The following is a 16,847-nucleotide window of genomic DNA, read 5'->3' on the forward strand; positions in this document are numbered from 1 at the left end:
CTTACGTTCCCCTAGGAGAATGTGCCGGTGGGATCGGGTGCAAATTCCAGCCTCACAATCAAGTAGTGCAAGGCCACTCAGAGGACGAAAAGTGTGGATTATGATCTCACTTTCCCTAATTTGAACACAGATTTGAGAGCAATTAGGAATCTTTTTGTTCTATTGTTGACGGATTTGGTTCAAGGATGCACCATATGTACATATAAGCCTGTAATGGGCTTTGTCTGTGAACAAGACAAACGTACCGATTTGAGCCTGCGAAGAAATATTTCACATATTAATTTATAATTATTTCGGTAGAGGATAAAATAAATATATATAAATATATATTTTAATTTAACTAAATATATAATTTTTAACACGTATCATATTAGAATTCGTTGGGACAGATACGTTACTTGCAAGCTTATAAACGACACCTCTTGAAATCAAATTAAATTTTGTGGACCTAATCAAGATTTGCTCCAAAAGTCACGGTCTAACACTGTGACACGCAATCCATATAATAAGTACACATAAAGGTCAATAACACTGCACGATCGGTTTAATATAGCCAACTGACACATTACTATTAATATTCTCCCAAAGCATGAACCATAAGGTATTAAGAAGCAGGTAAAGTGGTCGGAACTGTTAATGATTTCCTTGTCGGGTGGGAATTAATTGCATCACGTGACTGGCAGCATTGCCAATGTGACTCTGATTAAGATCTAATTGTTAAGCTTTAGATACAGTTTCATTGACCAATATTTAAGCAGCTGCAAGAAATCCTCTCATTTGGCAAGACATCATTAATTGCTGTGAAAGTGGCCCACCGGCTTTGTGCATATGCGTCAAACAGAACAGTGCAGCAGCAAAAACTGATTGCATCCACCGAATCCCCGACGTAAATATATTGTATACAAAGGAAAGGAAAACATAAACGTGAATTTTATTGGCTGGCTTAGATAGAGATGATCCAACACGTAAATTTTAGTGTCTTGAACAAGTCATCACCTCATCAACGGGTCTTCGACCAAGCCATTTGGTTTCGAAGAGTTCGCCAGATCGATCACCTCATCACTACCGCAGGTGCGTACCTCTCTCGGAACTTAGGAGATCGAACATGGGCTTCCGCCGCCACGGCTTCGTCGTCTCGGGTTGCGCCGCTGGCTTTCTTGTGGTCACCGTGTTGGTGTCCGATAGCTTATGGCTGCCGCAGGTGTCTGTACTACCCATGTTTCGCCTGGTACGTACGTACGTGCCCCTGCTCAAAATACGTTGTGCAGTTTCCATCTCACGGCTCGCACACAGTTTGAGGAAATCTGTAATCATCTCACGGCTTGCACACAGTTCGCCTATTACTTCTAGTCTTGGGATTTCAACAGGTTTTGTTGATGGGACTGCCCAACATCATCCCATGCTTCAGGTTCCTCGATATGTAAGCTTCTGGTTTGTCTTTATCTCCACCACCGGGCAATGATAGAGGCATTTCATTGTCCATAATTTCCCTTTTTAAGGATTCAGCTGAACCTCTGTTTTGTGAGTGTCAGAGTGTTATTTACATGCTAATCTACAGGGAGTCCTAAAGCTCGGGTGGGTTGTTGATTCCCCAAAATGATTCATTCAGACTGCTCTTTTTTGGAACAGACACAAGGGCTGCTGCTGCTGCTGCTTGATTGTTGAGTACTATACAAATCCTTCCCCATAGAATAGAAGCCCAGTCATTCTTCGTCTACTTAGAGTGGTTACTAAGAGAAATATTTTTGAATTTGAAACATACTCAAAAATAAGTATTTAAAACCTTTTCCACATAAAAAGGAAATCGATGTCGAGTTCTAAGATGCGACGAAGTATCTAATGAGATAATTAATATAATAGTTTTGATTGGTGTGAAGTAGACAACTATAAATGAAGTATTATGACGTAAGATAACTTAATAATTTTATTAGAGTATGAACTACAAACTCAAAAGTTTTAAATCCAAAATAATAATCTTATGCTCATTAAATCTCAATCTTATTGCAGACAATAAAACACTTACATACAGACTACTTCAGAACTCCCTAAGGAAATCATCCATCTTGTGTAGATTTTAAATACCAGAGAATGGCGCAACTTTGCTTTATTTCTTTCTACTTTTTTCTATATTTCCTTGTTGTAAATGTCCACAGACGAATCCAAAAGATGATGGACTTCGGATGGAATTAGAGGGAGCTTCCACGAGGAACAGGACCTTGATAATAGGAGTAATCAACGAGGCCTCTGTGGAAGACAATGGAATGCTGCAGCTTTTCCTCCAAAGCATGCGAGAAGGGGAGGATACTGCGTTCTTGATCAGACACGTTCTCCTCGTCGCCACCGATCAGATTGCATACAACCACTGCACGGTTCTTCAACTCCATTGCCATCAGCTTTACACTGACACTCTTCTCCTTTCTCCGGCCTTAAGCATCCAATCTACAAGCTTAATCAGCCTCGCTTCGACGCTAACCCTATTCCTTGGAGAAGTTCTCTTGCGTGGGTACAGCTTCATCTTCACAGTAAGTTTCTTCACACTGATTCCATCGATTACTGCCAACACCATGGAAAAAGACCCGAATAGTTATGTCGGCTTGCGAAGTTTATATTGGGTTCGCAGCCTTACATATTTCTCTGCTTGCAGGATATGAATGTCATGTGGCTAAGAAACCCATTCCCAAGGTTGAATCACAATGGAGAAGACATGCTGTTAAGTGGCGATCTTTACGACAGTGGCTTATACTTTGTTTCTTCAAATACGAAGACCATGGCCTTGTTCAAGCAATCATATGCTGTGATGAATGAGTCAAGAAGCATGAAGGGAGATAATGTGCTTCATCTTATGAGATCTAAAAGGTTCATCCAGCAGTTGGACATGAAAGTGGGATACTTGGACACAGCACATTTCACCAATTTTTGTCAGGGTACTCTTGATATTGCAAAGGCCGCCACAGTGCATGCAAACTGCTGCCCCAGCAGCAAAGCAAAGTTTGCTGATCTCACAGCCACCTTAGATGTCTGGAAAACATATAATAATGGAACACCTAATGTCACATTCTCTGCTCACAGTTCTTGTGCCAAATCATGGAAGGTCAGTTCTACGTTTATCATACAAGTAAGGTTATGTTTCGTAATAGAGTTCAGAATTCTTTCAGGCTCATGCATCATCTTGTTGCTCATGCCCAGACTCATCAGCTGAAAACATCTCTGCAAGCTGCTGCTATGGGGAACAAGACATTGGTCATCAGTTACTTGAATAAGGCATATGTTGAAGAGAACGGCATGCTCTATCTTTTCCTAAGAACCTTGAAGGAAGGGGAGGATACTGCATTCTTGATCACCCACCTCTTCCTCATCACAGTCGATCAGACTGCGTTCGACCGCTGTAAAATGCACAGACTTCATTGCTACAGGCTTGTTTCTGAGGGTCTCAATTTCTCCAAAGAGCAGCTCTTCATGTCTGATGGATACATCAATTTGGTGTGGCAAAAAGTTGTGGTTCTTGGAGAAGTTCTCAAGCATGGATACAACTTCATTTTCACGGTAGGTTAAATTACCCATCTAACTTTGCTTTGGTTTGCCTGATGCTCATCATTCAATCCCTCATTTTGGTATGGTAAAACAAAGGCCTCAGAGGTCAAACGATGGCTTGAAAACCAAAAGACATTTAATTCATCTAAGATCTTCTTCTGTTTCTGTAATCAGGATATGGACATAATGTGGCTAAGGAATCCATTCTCCAGGTTGAGTCTCTATGGGGAGGACTTGCAGATAAGCTGTGATTATTACAATGGCAGGCCTTACGATGATTCCAATCACATCAACACTGGCTTTTTCTATGTGGCCTCAAATAACAAGACCATCAAGCTGTTCGACATGTGGTTCGAATCAAGAAAAACCCTCAGAAGGATGCACGATCAAGATGTTCTGGCGTTTCTGAAATCTAATGGAGTCTTCAAGCGGCTGGGCGTGAGTGTTCGGTTCTTGGACACCCTCTACTTCAGCGGATTCTGTCAAGTCACCAAGAACTCCAAGGAAGTGATTACAGTGCATGCGAACTGTTGTCGAAGCATAAAAGCGAAGGTAGATGACCTGACCGAAACCCTAGAAGCCTAGAAGAAGTTGAAGGGCACAACAACAGTTGGCTGGCCGCAGCACAGAGCATGTAGTCAATCATGGAGCGCATGACTGCCAAATGTAGCGTCCGAATCTTGTATTTGTTGACGTTATATAGATTACAATGCCTGTTTTGATGATATCCAACGTTGATGTCAATATCTGATGTCATGTTAAGAAGCTTGGTTGGATGACGAAATCATTTCAAATAAGAGTTCGCAGAAACCTCTGCGCCCTCTGTAAATATAAAGTTTAGATGAGCCATGCCTGAAAAGGGAATCATAAAAGAGGTTCAATACAAGCACGGACATTGCCGCAGTGTGAGCTTGTGCAGGCATCCGCCCTACAAAATATCATGCCATAGTACTGTATTATCAAGATCAACAACATTAAGAATCTAAAATGCGATTTCAGGGTGCAAGTGGAGGAGCATGATCTGCCAAAAACAAGAGCAGAATATATAGATCCCAAGTTAATATTTCTGCAAGCAATGTTTTACTGATCAAACAGCATCAAAATACACTGCAAGGCTACAACTCCAATGGCAATACATACAAACTTCACTGCTAACGGAAGCTCCCGCTTTCACCCTGAGCCATATCATGAACTCTTGCCAGGCTATACAAGTAGGAGAGCAGCCCAATCTCAATTCCAACTGTGAATGTCGTTTTCAGATTACAGGTAACACGAGGCCGAATAGTAAGTAGTACTTCAGGAGGCAAGGAGTTGGTAAGAGTAGTTGACATCAAATGCCCATCAGTTAAGCACTAATCTTCGGATTATGTCGTAAGGGAAAGAAAGGATATGCCCGTACAACTACATTATCCATACTATATTCTCAATGAATTTTCGGCTTATTCCTCAAACTTGATGACTGAAATCTGGAAGAACTCTCTTCTATTTCAGCAACCACACTCTCTGCCAGAGAACTGGATTTCTCTTTCCATGGATGGCAGTGCAGGAGTTCTGCCTCCGGGAATGATGCATTGCTAGGAACATTGAGAAGCAAATCATGATCAGAACTATCAGCAGTATACCGCGAAGGAACTGACATGGAGCATATATCCAGAGGAGATGCCTGAAAATTCCTGTGTCTGAAGTGATCGCATTCGTTTTTCTCAAAGCTATCTTCATTGTTGGTTAATTTTGACCTTGTATCACTAGATTCAAGATGATGTAAATTGTTTGAAGGAGAACTCGAGACCACATGTTTACAAGCTCTCTTAGGGCTTTTAGTGGTGGCTTTCAGATCTGAAATTCAAAAAATAACTAATCTGCTTATCAGACAAAAAATTAACTGCATATAGCTCTTTGCATCAAGTATATATACTAAAGGAATAATTTAATTGTCTTATAGAAATTATATTCTTATCATCAATGGAATTATCAAGAGGAAATTCTTTTCAGGAGGCCACTAAATTTCTCAATTAAAGTACCAGATTTTAAAGCCTTTAGTCCGATGTAAATTACTGAACACATAAGGCAGTTAAATTATTTGATGCATGAGCATGATGAAACACAAAGATCAAAATGAGAAAACAAAACCAATGGTGGTAGTGAAGAAGACAACTTTGCAAATTGCAAAACCATGAGCATTGAGCATCTGATGGGGTTGTATACTCCTAAGAAGTTACGCCAAAACATTGTGCCAGTGAGCCTAGGGCAACTTAACACTCGTTCGATGTTTTATTTTGGGCATCCAACTTAACTAGCCTTATAGAACTGAAGTTCTAGCTTGCTATCCTTAATCAATTTGATGTCATGAGATAAAATCAAGGTAAGATGATAAATATTTCTTCCAAGTGTTTTACCATAGATCACTGGGTCCTGAATTCTGGATATCGTTACCTATTTCTTGAGATACAAACTAGCTTCCTCAAAAGCATATGAGCAAATTTTATCAGCTCAGAGAGCAGTGATGGTACTTTTATGCAGAAGTGTCAGATCATGAGAGGCAAACATAACAGTTGCTGGAAATCTTATCATAATTCTTTGTACAACCACTTAACCAAGTGAACATATGATAAATGAGGACACTTAAGGATTCACAGAATGGAAGAGCACTTCTTATTTACTGAAGATGCATGAGATTGGCAAGACAGTACATCTCTACTGCCAGCATTCAAGCATATAATTGGTATAACAATAATGATCACTGTGTTTGGTAGCTTATGCCAACTTTAACTGTGATTCAGTGATTTAACTGCATGAATTCTGGAAGAGGAACCACCTACTTCCAGCACTACATCAAGACAGATATCTGCCACTTGGAACCGTTAAAATTAATTTCCCAACATAAATGACTTTCTTTAACATTAGCCTGATGACAATCATTCCCTTACTGGTTCAATCAGCTAATTGAATAAGTAAACAATCCCGAATAAAAAGTATGACTTATTCTTGATGAAGCCTGTACTTGTCATGAAAATTATAGCCAGTTTTTGGTAGGCAACATCATCAACCACCATAAACCTTTGGCTAGAAGTTCATCAATAACTAGCCACCATTAGTCCATCAAAGCTCCCAGCATTTGAGGAGTCAAAAACAAATCAAGAAAATTAGTATGATTTAGTCCACCTGAGGTGCTAGCACTAGTTATGTAATAACAAGCATACATAAAGATATTAAGGATATGGGAGCTTCTGAGAAATTCCCCTATCCGCAAAGTTTTAAATGCATAATCATACCACACACAATCATGCATGTTCCTGTACAAACAAAAGTGTTCAAAGGCAGCTCAAACTTATAGTTTAGTAATATAGTAAAGCACTTTGGTTTAAGATCTGGAATATGGTCCTGCATCTAAACACAAAAACCTCCGATGCCATTAACCAACTATTTTCTAAGGATCAAACACAGATTCTGACAGCATTAAGAATTAAAGATGGATGCCTTGTAGGTAAAGATACTCCAAGTAGAGAAGGAAAAGTTATCACAAATCAAGATGACAAAAGCAAAGAGAAGAAAGAAACTACAACAGAGAAGTGATGAGATCAAACCTGAAGAATTCTGGTTTCGACTGTCATGAGGCCTTTTGATGGATACCAAATTGTCAATTCCAGGAAATTTTGATCCTATAGCTTTACCCTTTCGTCCTTTTATCTGTTTACATGTTTATTCCCTGATCATCAGAAACTCACTTGCAAATATTTTATCATGCCCAAAGAAGTCCCTGAAGAATCTAGAACATAGATTAATAGGTAAAACTTATGGGTCAATACCTTTAATTTTTCATAGTACTCCACCCATCTAAATCTTTTCAAGTCATGTAATATGAGTCTCTTTAATGTCCTACAGTCTTCAACATTCGCTTCTGAGAAGGAGAGATCAAAAGTTCCTTCCTGAAGCAATTGCTGGAAATCTGACAATGTCTCGCAGAATTGGGGACTTCTAAACATGGTTCTGAGGCTGCACATTCAAGAATAGAACAAGACAATTACAAAAATAGTGCAGTTTTAAATTACAAGGCAATAAAGACAAATTAATTTTTACTAAAGGAAAGAACCTTTCTGGAGATCTGACAGTATCTATGGAAGGCAGATATGTCATCAACAACTGCTTTTCCTCATTTGCTAAGTATTTCATAAAAATATCAAAATTGATGATATCCTGCATAAAGATGAACAGTTATAGTGAAAGCTCAATTTTACAATATAAGTTAGTATAGTAAAATTTACTAACTACTCGTGGTTATTACATTTGTCAAGTGCATCCATTTACCTTGAATTAGTCATCAAACAAATATAACAGAAGCTCTAATCTTACATTTAGATCTGCAGAGAGCAAGGGTGAGTCTTTGTCTTGCAGGATCTTTAACTTCTCACCAAAAGTCTTATCCCTGCAAAGAATAACATAGACAATACATGGGCAAGATTTGTAAATTAAGTCACACAATAATTTGTGCATATACCAAAACTGATGAAAAGTAATATTTTGAAACAAGTCAGAACAAAAAAACATCACTTGTAAAGTGTGTAAAGCACCTCATAGCAGTCTCTTGGGACATATGTTGTGTCAAGTTCTTAAGCTTGTGAGTGCCACTGTCTGAGAAGTTTTTTCCCTTGCTTTTGGTGTCTAAAGGGAAGGACATCAACCCTGCATATCTCTCATTTATGATGTATGATTTATCTACTGGATGCGAGCTTGCTTCTGATTCGTCCTCTATGTACTCGGAATTGGGATGTCTAATGAGCAAACCTCCATAACCTATCTCAGTGTAATCAAGTGGGGTTCCACTTTCATAAATCAGATCTTCTTCTGATGATCCTGAAAGATTAGATGACTGTTGTTCATAGAATATGGAGTATAAGTCCTTTGTCAGCTTTTCAACAGGAGAGACCTTTGGGTGAGTCGCAGATGTCCTTTTCTTGGATGGTACTAATGATTCCCAAACATTTGATTTTGCTGGACCTGAATATGTGATGGAAAAGCCATTTAGTGTCAAGTCTAAATTGATGATAATAGGAAAAGAAAATTTTCAAGTAACAAGTACTTCAACAACAAAGGCTGAATCAGACTTCCATTAGTGGATAACTCGTTCAAGTCTTTAACTTCTCATGTGAAAGTAACATACAACATAAATATTATCAGCATTTGCTCAAATTATGAGAATCAAGAAAATCGAGGATAATCAGGCACTGCATAATAAGGATGGTAAAGTACCTACAGATTATTTAAGGATGTGAAGAACTGAAAAATAACTTCAGTGATTGTAAGACTTCAGAGCATTTTGGTTAACTTTGATAAGGTTATTTTGAACAAAGAAGCATGCTTCAAGGAAGCCATCAGAAATGCTCATATAGAAGCCTAGGGAACATCACAAACAGCTCAACTGCTACCATTGCCACCGTCAATACCATCAGAACAAGTCAAAAGATCCCAACCATTTGGGGTAAACTACATGGACAGATTCCCTCCACCATAAGCAATCAAATCTCCTTGCAAAGTGTATTTCTTTACAAGCTTTGCTATATAAACTAGGACATACTCCATCAAGAATATTTTAATATTTTCCAATATCACAACTATTAACTCAAGATCAATATCTCACATCAAATGTTTTATCTTCGTTCACACTTGGCTTCCTATGAAATTATGTTGACTATGTATACAGAAAGTGGTATTCCAGAGCAATTTGGTTTATACCATCCTGTGGTACAAAAAGAATAATCATAGATTCCACAGCTTCCTCTTTAGACCTATTTAAAAAAATTAAAGGATAGATGTTATTTGTCTAAGGGGAATATTGTTTCTAGAAAAGATCACTTGAAATCTTCCAACAGCTTATCAAAAGGACACTTATTAAGCCTAATGTGAGGGAGTAACAACAAAAGTTAATATATAGAATGATTATGAAGCTTACTGTGAAGGTGCAAGAATTAAAATAAATATTTTTTCTAGGAAAATAGATTCATTTTGTTATAAGATGTAACAAAAAAATAATCAAACATATCAACAGGAGCCAACTACGCTATCTCATGATGTATAAACATTGCCATCACATCTAGTTTTAGAACTAATTGAGGACTTAGCTATTGCCATCACATCTGTAACAAAATGATGTAACATGTTTAAAACATTATCTTGAAATTAACCCTCTGGAGTTAAATACACTCTTTTGACTTCACTCCCTCAGAATCTCTGTTAAATGTGTGATCTTTCGACATATACTATAACAAATATGGAATAAAAGTTGAAACATACATCACACACTTACAATAGATTACCATCATATGTTCAATATAAACAGAAATGAATCATAACCTGTCATGTCATTTGCATCAATAGTTCCAACATGTGCACAACTCTCTGAAACTGATATAGCTGATCCAGTACTAGATCGATTGCTAGTGTTCCCCTCAACAATCTTGCAGAAGTTCTGATCAGAATACCGCATTTCATGCAAACTTTCCAATGGATTGCTGCTCCGCCTTTTCTTCTGCAGCTGCTGCTCTTTGGGTTTGAAGGATATGCTTTCAACTTTGAAAGTTCTCAAATTTTCCAAGTCAAAAGCTTCACGAGCATGTAGTGGGGTGTAATTTGTAAGCGAACCCTTGGTTCTCCACCTTGAACCACATGCATTGCATAAAACTGGCTTGTCAGGTGGCCCGTTCCGCCAAAGAGGGGTACCTATTGTCGTATTATCTTCAGCAGTTATAATTATATAACACAAGGCTATTAATTTTATCTACTGAAAGATGCTTTAGAACAACAGGCACAAAAATAATGGTTATATTAGACGGTCAGAATACTTTCTGTTAAAACCACCAAAGAAAAAAATAAAGAATGCAAAACTAACCTAGCAGTAGAATGATAAAAGTGATGTTACTATGAAGGAGATAACCAAAATCTATTCATTCCATATCAATTAAACAATGGAAAAATGAGAAGCGATATCGTGTTCTTTCTAATACCATAACATTCTAAAATATTTCCCTGCAGCATTAAGTTATCTAAGGTCCAAAAACATAAAATTCCCAATGAAGGCCAAGGTTTAGTCTTCCCTAAATGATAAAATAACATAAGCATCATCATTATAACTTGTGTAGATTGTATGTCTATTTCTAGAAACAAGAAATTGCTTCCAGGTGCTTTCCTTCCAAAATCCCATCAAAATGATACATGGTTTGTTTACAATCAAGTGTATGAGATATCATTTTTACTTAGTCGAATATGTATATCTAGTAGATCAATTTTTCAAAGCTATACAAACAAAATTATGGCAATATTGTGAGTCGTCACAAAGTTTAAATGTTCTGATGGAAGCTAGCACAATAGGAGAAAAGAGCTTGAGGTTAATAATAGATCCTTGTAAATATATTAATAGACCTTTACATATCACAACTAGCACAATAGGAGAAAAGAAGAATAGTGCTAAAAGCCAACATAATGATGAGAGAAAAAAAAGTGAGGAATGATACAACCGAGTTGCTTCTTAAAGCAACTGAGATATAAGAATAAAAATATCTATTTGCCTTTGACAATTAAATCCTCATATCAGAATGGGACTATGTCCACAAATAGATAACTAAAAAAAAGCACTCCAAACACTTGTACATACTAAGAAGAGCAATTGGACAGAATACATTCATAGCTGCAATGTAACTATTTAACATGATATGTAGCAGATAGGTTGATTTCTTGAGAATCCTCATATGCATGCACGATTGATATAAAAAGGACCAATAATATGAAACAGATGATGATTCCTACGGTCTTGCGAAGCCATTTAGACAGTTGAGAATTAGGGATATCAATGAGCTACTAAGAAGAGTAATTGGACAGAATACATTCATAGCTGCAACTTAACTATTTAGCATGATATGCTGCAGATAGGTTGATTTCTTGAGAATCCTCAGATGCATGCACGATTGATATAAAAAGGACCAATAATATGAAACAGATAATGGTTCCTACGGTCTTGCGAAGCCATTTAGACAGTTGAGAATTAGGGATATCAATGAGCTACTAAGAAGAGTAATTGGACAGAATACATTCATAGCTGCAACTTAACTATTTAGCATGATATGTTGCAGATAGGTTGATTTCTTGAGAATCCTCAGATGCATGCACGATTGATATAAAAAGGACCAACAATATGAAACAGATGGTGGTTCCTACGGTCTTGCGAAGCCATTTAGACCGTTTGAGAATTAGGGATATCAATGAGCTACTAAGAAGAGTAATTGGACAGAATACATTCATAACTGCAACTTAACTATTTAACATGATATGCTGCAGATAGGTTGATTTCTTGAAAATCCTCAGATGCATGCACGATTGATATAAAAAGGACCAATAATATGAAACAGATGATGGTTCCTATGGTCTTGCGAAGCCATTTAGACAGTTGAGAATTAGGGATATTAATGAGCTTAGCATAGACATTCCAATGATTGAACCTCAATAACCAAATTCACCAATTTGAAGCACCGGCTTCAAATTAAACTCATTCACATCAATTACCAGGATGAATCTAATTACTTCCAAAGGAACCGCTTAAAGAATGAACCAAGAAGAAAAAAAAATCAAATGAAACAATGAACTAACTATTAAACCTACAGTATTCGAGATGCATAACACGAGATCCCTTCCCCTAGAAAACAACTTCAACACACTTTACCGATTTGTAAAATTGAGGGCAAACAAATCGAGGGGCAAAAGTTAAATAAAAATGGCTATTAAATGGGTGCCGTCTTCCAGAACATCCAATTAATTGTAAGAAATTAAACCATCAAGAACGAAGAGACAACGAGAAAGACTAAAAATAGAGAAACCAAGGAAAGATCCAATTTTTCTCCCATGTTTTGTACGGAAATATTCATTGGAAGCATGAACAAACGCTCACTTGTAACTCCACAGTGATGGCAAGGTCCGTTCTTTCCCATTTCCACCACTCCTTGCTTCTTCCGGTTCGCAATATTCACAACAACTAAATAAGAGATCCACCAAAAAAAACGAAAGGAAGAAAAAAAAAAAAAACTGTTCTTTATAGTTCTAAATTACAAAGAGTTGTGCTTTCCGGGAGCCCATTAAACCAATATAGACCTGATAACCCAGACAACAGGGTCTCAGAAAGCACTTCTCGTGCTCTTTTATTAACCCCAAACAGAGGTCTCTGAGTTGTTCTGCGCAGTCCAAGAAGACCAGAGAGAAATGGAGAGGGGAAAGGGGTAACAAGCAGGAAACTGGTGAAGAAAGGACAGGAAGAGGAATCTGAGCAGCCCAATGGAGGGGAGAAGAAGACCAATGGGGGAATCAAATTAATGGTGGAGGAAAAGGAGAGGAGGCGGCTTCCTTTTCTTTGCCCATCTCCTCCTCCCCTTATTTTTTTAATCTTTTTTATTTGTATGTCAATATGTTATAGATCTGCTCAGTAACGAGTGCACGTTAAATTATGGGCTCCTGAGTTTTCCCGCAATAAAAATATATCAGGCTTCCTTCCCATCCTTCTCAGGCTCTTCTGAGTTTATCCGTAACAAAATGTTTCATATTTGTGATCAGCATATATAAATATCCCACTAAATTAAGATATTCCATATTTGTTTTAGCATACATATCTCCGTCACGCTTAAAAATATTAGAGCATAGATGTTGAAGTTCTAACTGACATTAATCACTTCCGTAAAATACATTATGATGAAAAATTAGAGCATTAGATGTTGAAGTTCTAACCGTAAGGGGATTTCTTTTCATATATTTGTAATCGATCATGATGGTTAATAGTGATTAACAGTCTGAATTATGATGCACTAAAATGTGTTGGCAATGGCATACATTCTTTGACTGGGCTTAATGAGATAATGGAAGGGGAGGAACATTCATATTACTTGTATATCCTGTTGACTTTGGGCTTCTACTCTTCCATATAAGTACAAAACTACTCTTGTCGTTTGTAAACAGGGAACACGGAACTAACAAAAATAGAATATTACAATTTAGATGGACTGAATCACCCCAAAAAGATTTCAGGGGTGATGATGTCACCTCTGAAATAGGTGGGAGGCAAGTAAAATAGAATCTTGCGACTTAGATGTACCGAACGAATCACCCCCAAAAAGATTTCGGGGGTGTTGTCACCTCTGACATGGAAGTGGATTAACATTGAATATTATAATTTAAATGGACTGAATCACACCAAAAAGATTTCGAGGGTGATGTGGAGTCGATTAACATAGAATATTACAATTTAGATGGGCTGAATCACCCCAAATAGATTTCAGCGATGCTGTCATATGTAATTATCAGGATAATATGTGTAATTATCATATTGATAATTTTTTTTCTTTCGTTCTAAATAGATACATATATCTATTCAATTACCTATAATTGTGAAATTGTCTAATATTAGCACTACATTGTGTCTTCAACATCACTTGATTAAACATCATTTGCATGCTGTTAAAATTAATGAATTAAATTAAATTAACCAATGCTATTTATTTTGTTCGGAGGACAAAGTCTGATCTCACCACAAAATTGCTTGATCAGGATTTGAGCTACAGAAATAACCTTTCCACTTTCATGCAGTCAATAGTATACATTCAACATTATTAAAACATAACATAAATTTTTATTTCATTGAGGAAAAGAATAACTACTTATGCTCACAAAAGAAGAAAAGAATAATGCTGCAACAATAATTATTCTATTGAAGGTATAATGCATATCCAAGTCCCGTAAACAAGAGCCACTACTTACATTCTTCCAAACCAAAAGGCTCCTATCGTATGCAAGTATATGAGGTAGACATCCACAATTCTTGGTGACCATTGGAGTGGAGCCTTCGCTTGCTCCAAATCTGACATCCCATCCTATCCTATCCTTCTTGTGTTATCTCTTCAAGAAACATAAGAATGCTTTATTTAGTCTCATAATCGATGCTCCTTCTGCACTTGATGCAATCCAAGGATAATTATGTAAGAATAAAATTTATAATATATTATTATTATATAAAAAATTAGATTTAGGTCTATTTTAATTTATATGATTTTGGTCATAAACCACTTAAGCTTTATGATTTATCCATGTCTAAAATTATTCCTACAATTTCATGAACGTAACATCTTTTCATCAAATCTAAATTATCAAATGTTAGAGTCTAACATGCTGACTCATAATAAACTATTAATATAATGATATATATAATTTAAATTTTAAAAAGGGTTAAGGTCCGTTTTAATCCCTGTAATTTTGATCATGGACCACTTAAGCCCTTATGATTTACTCGTATCCAAAATAACCCATACATTTAAAAAAAACATAGCATATAAGCCCCTCCCGTCAGGTCTATGTTAACATAAGTTAGAGTCTACTTACATAGCATACTGACTCATAATAAATTATTAATATAATGATACGTGTAATTTAAGTTTAAAAATTGATTAAGGTCCATCTTGTTAAGGAAGAGGAAGCGACAAAGGTTATAGCAGCGAATAAAGGTAAAGAGGCAAATGTATGAGAGGCCAGAGGCAGAGGTAAGAGAGAGCTGGACCACCACGTCATAGGCGCGACCGGTGGGGGCATAAGAAAGGATGAAGTAGGAGGCGATGGAGACAAAGACGCCTAAGAGAAGGAAGAGGGACCAAAAGACCACTACAAGCCTAGCGTCGAATTGGTCGATATACATCCACCTGAGATAGGGCCGGAAGCTCCTAAGCTCATCGTCAACGTGGGAGAGACTGCGTGCGTACAACACCTTGCTAAACTGCAGCAGCTCAGTGCTACTACTGGTGGTCGCTTCCACAACAATGCCTCCTCCCACCATTAATGGTAGTCATGTAAATACACTCTGACATTTTGTCACTGACTTAGCTGATTTTGCCTAAGTCGTGCGGCACCCTTGTGTGTCCATCCGCAAAGGTCAGCCTCCCCAAAACCTCCCATGGTCCCTTAGAACCTACAAAAGAGAAAATGGGTTAGAGAAAATGCCTCACTAAGGATCCACAAGCAAACATCACCGAAAACACTTCATAGCCAATGCAAATTACAAACGGACTTTACAAGCTCTGAACGGTTGTACAATAAAGGGTCAAAATGGTCCACTATAGACCTAATATCTCTTATAAGTGTCTACATGACACAATCTTTATTTACAAGCCTACAACGGCCACCAAACCCAACTAAAATAGGGTTATTAAGCCTTCAACTGTCCCTCTACATGCTATGCAAAGTATGAATAAACCAAAAGACACGGACATATATAAGCATTACATGAAACATATTGTTTAGAAGTTTGTCCGTGACATTCTCCCCCACCCATTCCTTCGACATCCTCGTCGAAGCCTTTGCCGACACTACAACTCCTCGTCTTCGCTGAGTCTTCAATCTTCTACTCCAGCTGTAATGTATCTCTTGGCTCCCAACTGCTCTCCGTTGCTATTGTTGAGTAGTCGAACTTTTGATCTATCATGCTGCTTCAACTCGCCAATGACTCTAACTCTAGTGTAGGGTTGGCTGAGTTGTGTTGATCCATGTTGGTTCCTACGGATATAAAGATGAAGGAAAAGGCCATCCCTTCTATGCGCTAGTCTCTCAAATGCCTTTTGCTGCTTAAACTGGGTGGATGCTTGTTGGAGCTTTAACAAGCATCGCCTTACAAACTTCTAAAGTTTTGGGTCATTCCTCCATAAAATTTGCCCATCGACTCTTCTTTCACTTAGTTGTCACTTCCAAGTAGATTTGCATCACTTCTGCTTTCGATTAGCATTTGTTGGGAAATGAAACGGATAATATACTCTTAATAGCATTGATCACTATTAGTGAGGATTAAACAACTATTGTATTACATTATCTTCGAATGGTCTTTGAATCTGTGCAGAGCTCCTCTACTGGATAGATAAGAGAATTTGGGTACTTGGTTTCACCAATTCTCTTAAGAGTTGAGAAGATAAAGGTTACTTGACTTCGCCCGCCTCCTCAAGGGTTGTACTCCATGCATCGTGCTAGTTACTGGCCTTCACCTACCCTTTGCTCACACTTTTGATGCACTTGAAGTGTTTGCACTCCTTGCGTTGAGTTAGCTACTGTGATTTACCTTCTCAATGCCATCAAACTTTTGGAATGCAGTAAGTTTTTACCCCAACTTGGAGTAAGCCTCTAATAGATTTTGGTCACCTCTAGGATTGTATCGTCTTCTCCATCAACCTTGCCACCTACTCCACTAAGTAGCAAAGGTACAGCACCACGTACTGCTTGTTTTGTTCCTTGGTCATGCACTCTTGCACGACCCA

The 16,847-nt window shown here is 37.7% G+C and overlaps 2 protein-coding genes across 7 annotated transcripts; one reads left to right on the forward strand and one right to left on the reverse strand.

Moving 5' to 3' along the window:
- The first annotated feature begins 985 nt into the window (after nucleotides 1-985).
- On the forward strand, nucleotides 986-4,291 carry LOC103981989 (uncharacterized). Its single transcript, XM_009398773.3, has 5 exons — nucleotides 986-1,228; nucleotides 2,154-2,522; nucleotides 2,645-3,091; nucleotides 3,187-3,543; nucleotides 3,706-4,291. Exons 1-5 carry the CDS (start codon nucleotides 1,106-1,108, stop codon nucleotides 4,114-4,116), a joined length of 1,707 nt encoding a protein of 568 aa, XP_009397048.2. The 5' UTR covers nucleotides 986-1,105; the 3' UTR covers nucleotides 4,117-4,291.
- Nucleotides 4,292-4,553: 262 nt separating this feature from the next.
- Nucleotides 4,554-12,935, reverse strand: LOC135651614 (GATA transcription factor 27-like). Of its 6 annotated transcripts, none has more exons than XM_065171846.1 (8): nucleotides 12,464-12,935; nucleotides 9,880-10,245; nucleotides 8,100-8,526; nucleotides 7,882-7,954; nucleotides 7,622-7,725; nucleotides 7,338-7,524; nucleotides 7,116-7,218; nucleotides 4,554-5,105 (listed from the first exon to the last, which is right to left on the reverse strand). In XM_065171846.1, exons 1-8 carry the CDS (start codon nucleotides 12,501-12,503, stop codon nucleotides 5,014-5,016), a joined length of 1,392 nt encoding a protein of 463 aa, XP_065027918.1. In that variant the 5' UTR covers nucleotides 12,504-12,935; the 3' UTR covers nucleotides 4,554-5,013. The 6 variants fall into 6 exon arrangements, with proteins under 6 accessions (XP_065027918.1, XP_065027907.1, XP_065027914.1 ...); XM_065171835.1 differs by having other exon boundaries at nucleotides 4,554-5,367; XM_065171842.1 differs by having other exon boundaries at nucleotides 4,847-5,105; nucleotides 8,100-8,532; nucleotides 12,464-12,638.
- Between the last annotated feature and the right edge of the window lie 3,912 nt (nucleotides 12,936-16,847).

The sequence above is a fragment of the Musa acuminata genome, chromosome BXJ1-4 (genome assembly GCF_036884655.1).
Source record: "Musa acuminata AAA Group cultivar baxijiao chromosome BXJ1-4, Cavendish_Baxijiao_AAA, whole genome shotgun sequence".
NCBI lineage: Eukaryota > Viridiplantae > Streptophyta > Magnoliopsida > Zingiberales > Musaceae > Musa > Musa acuminata.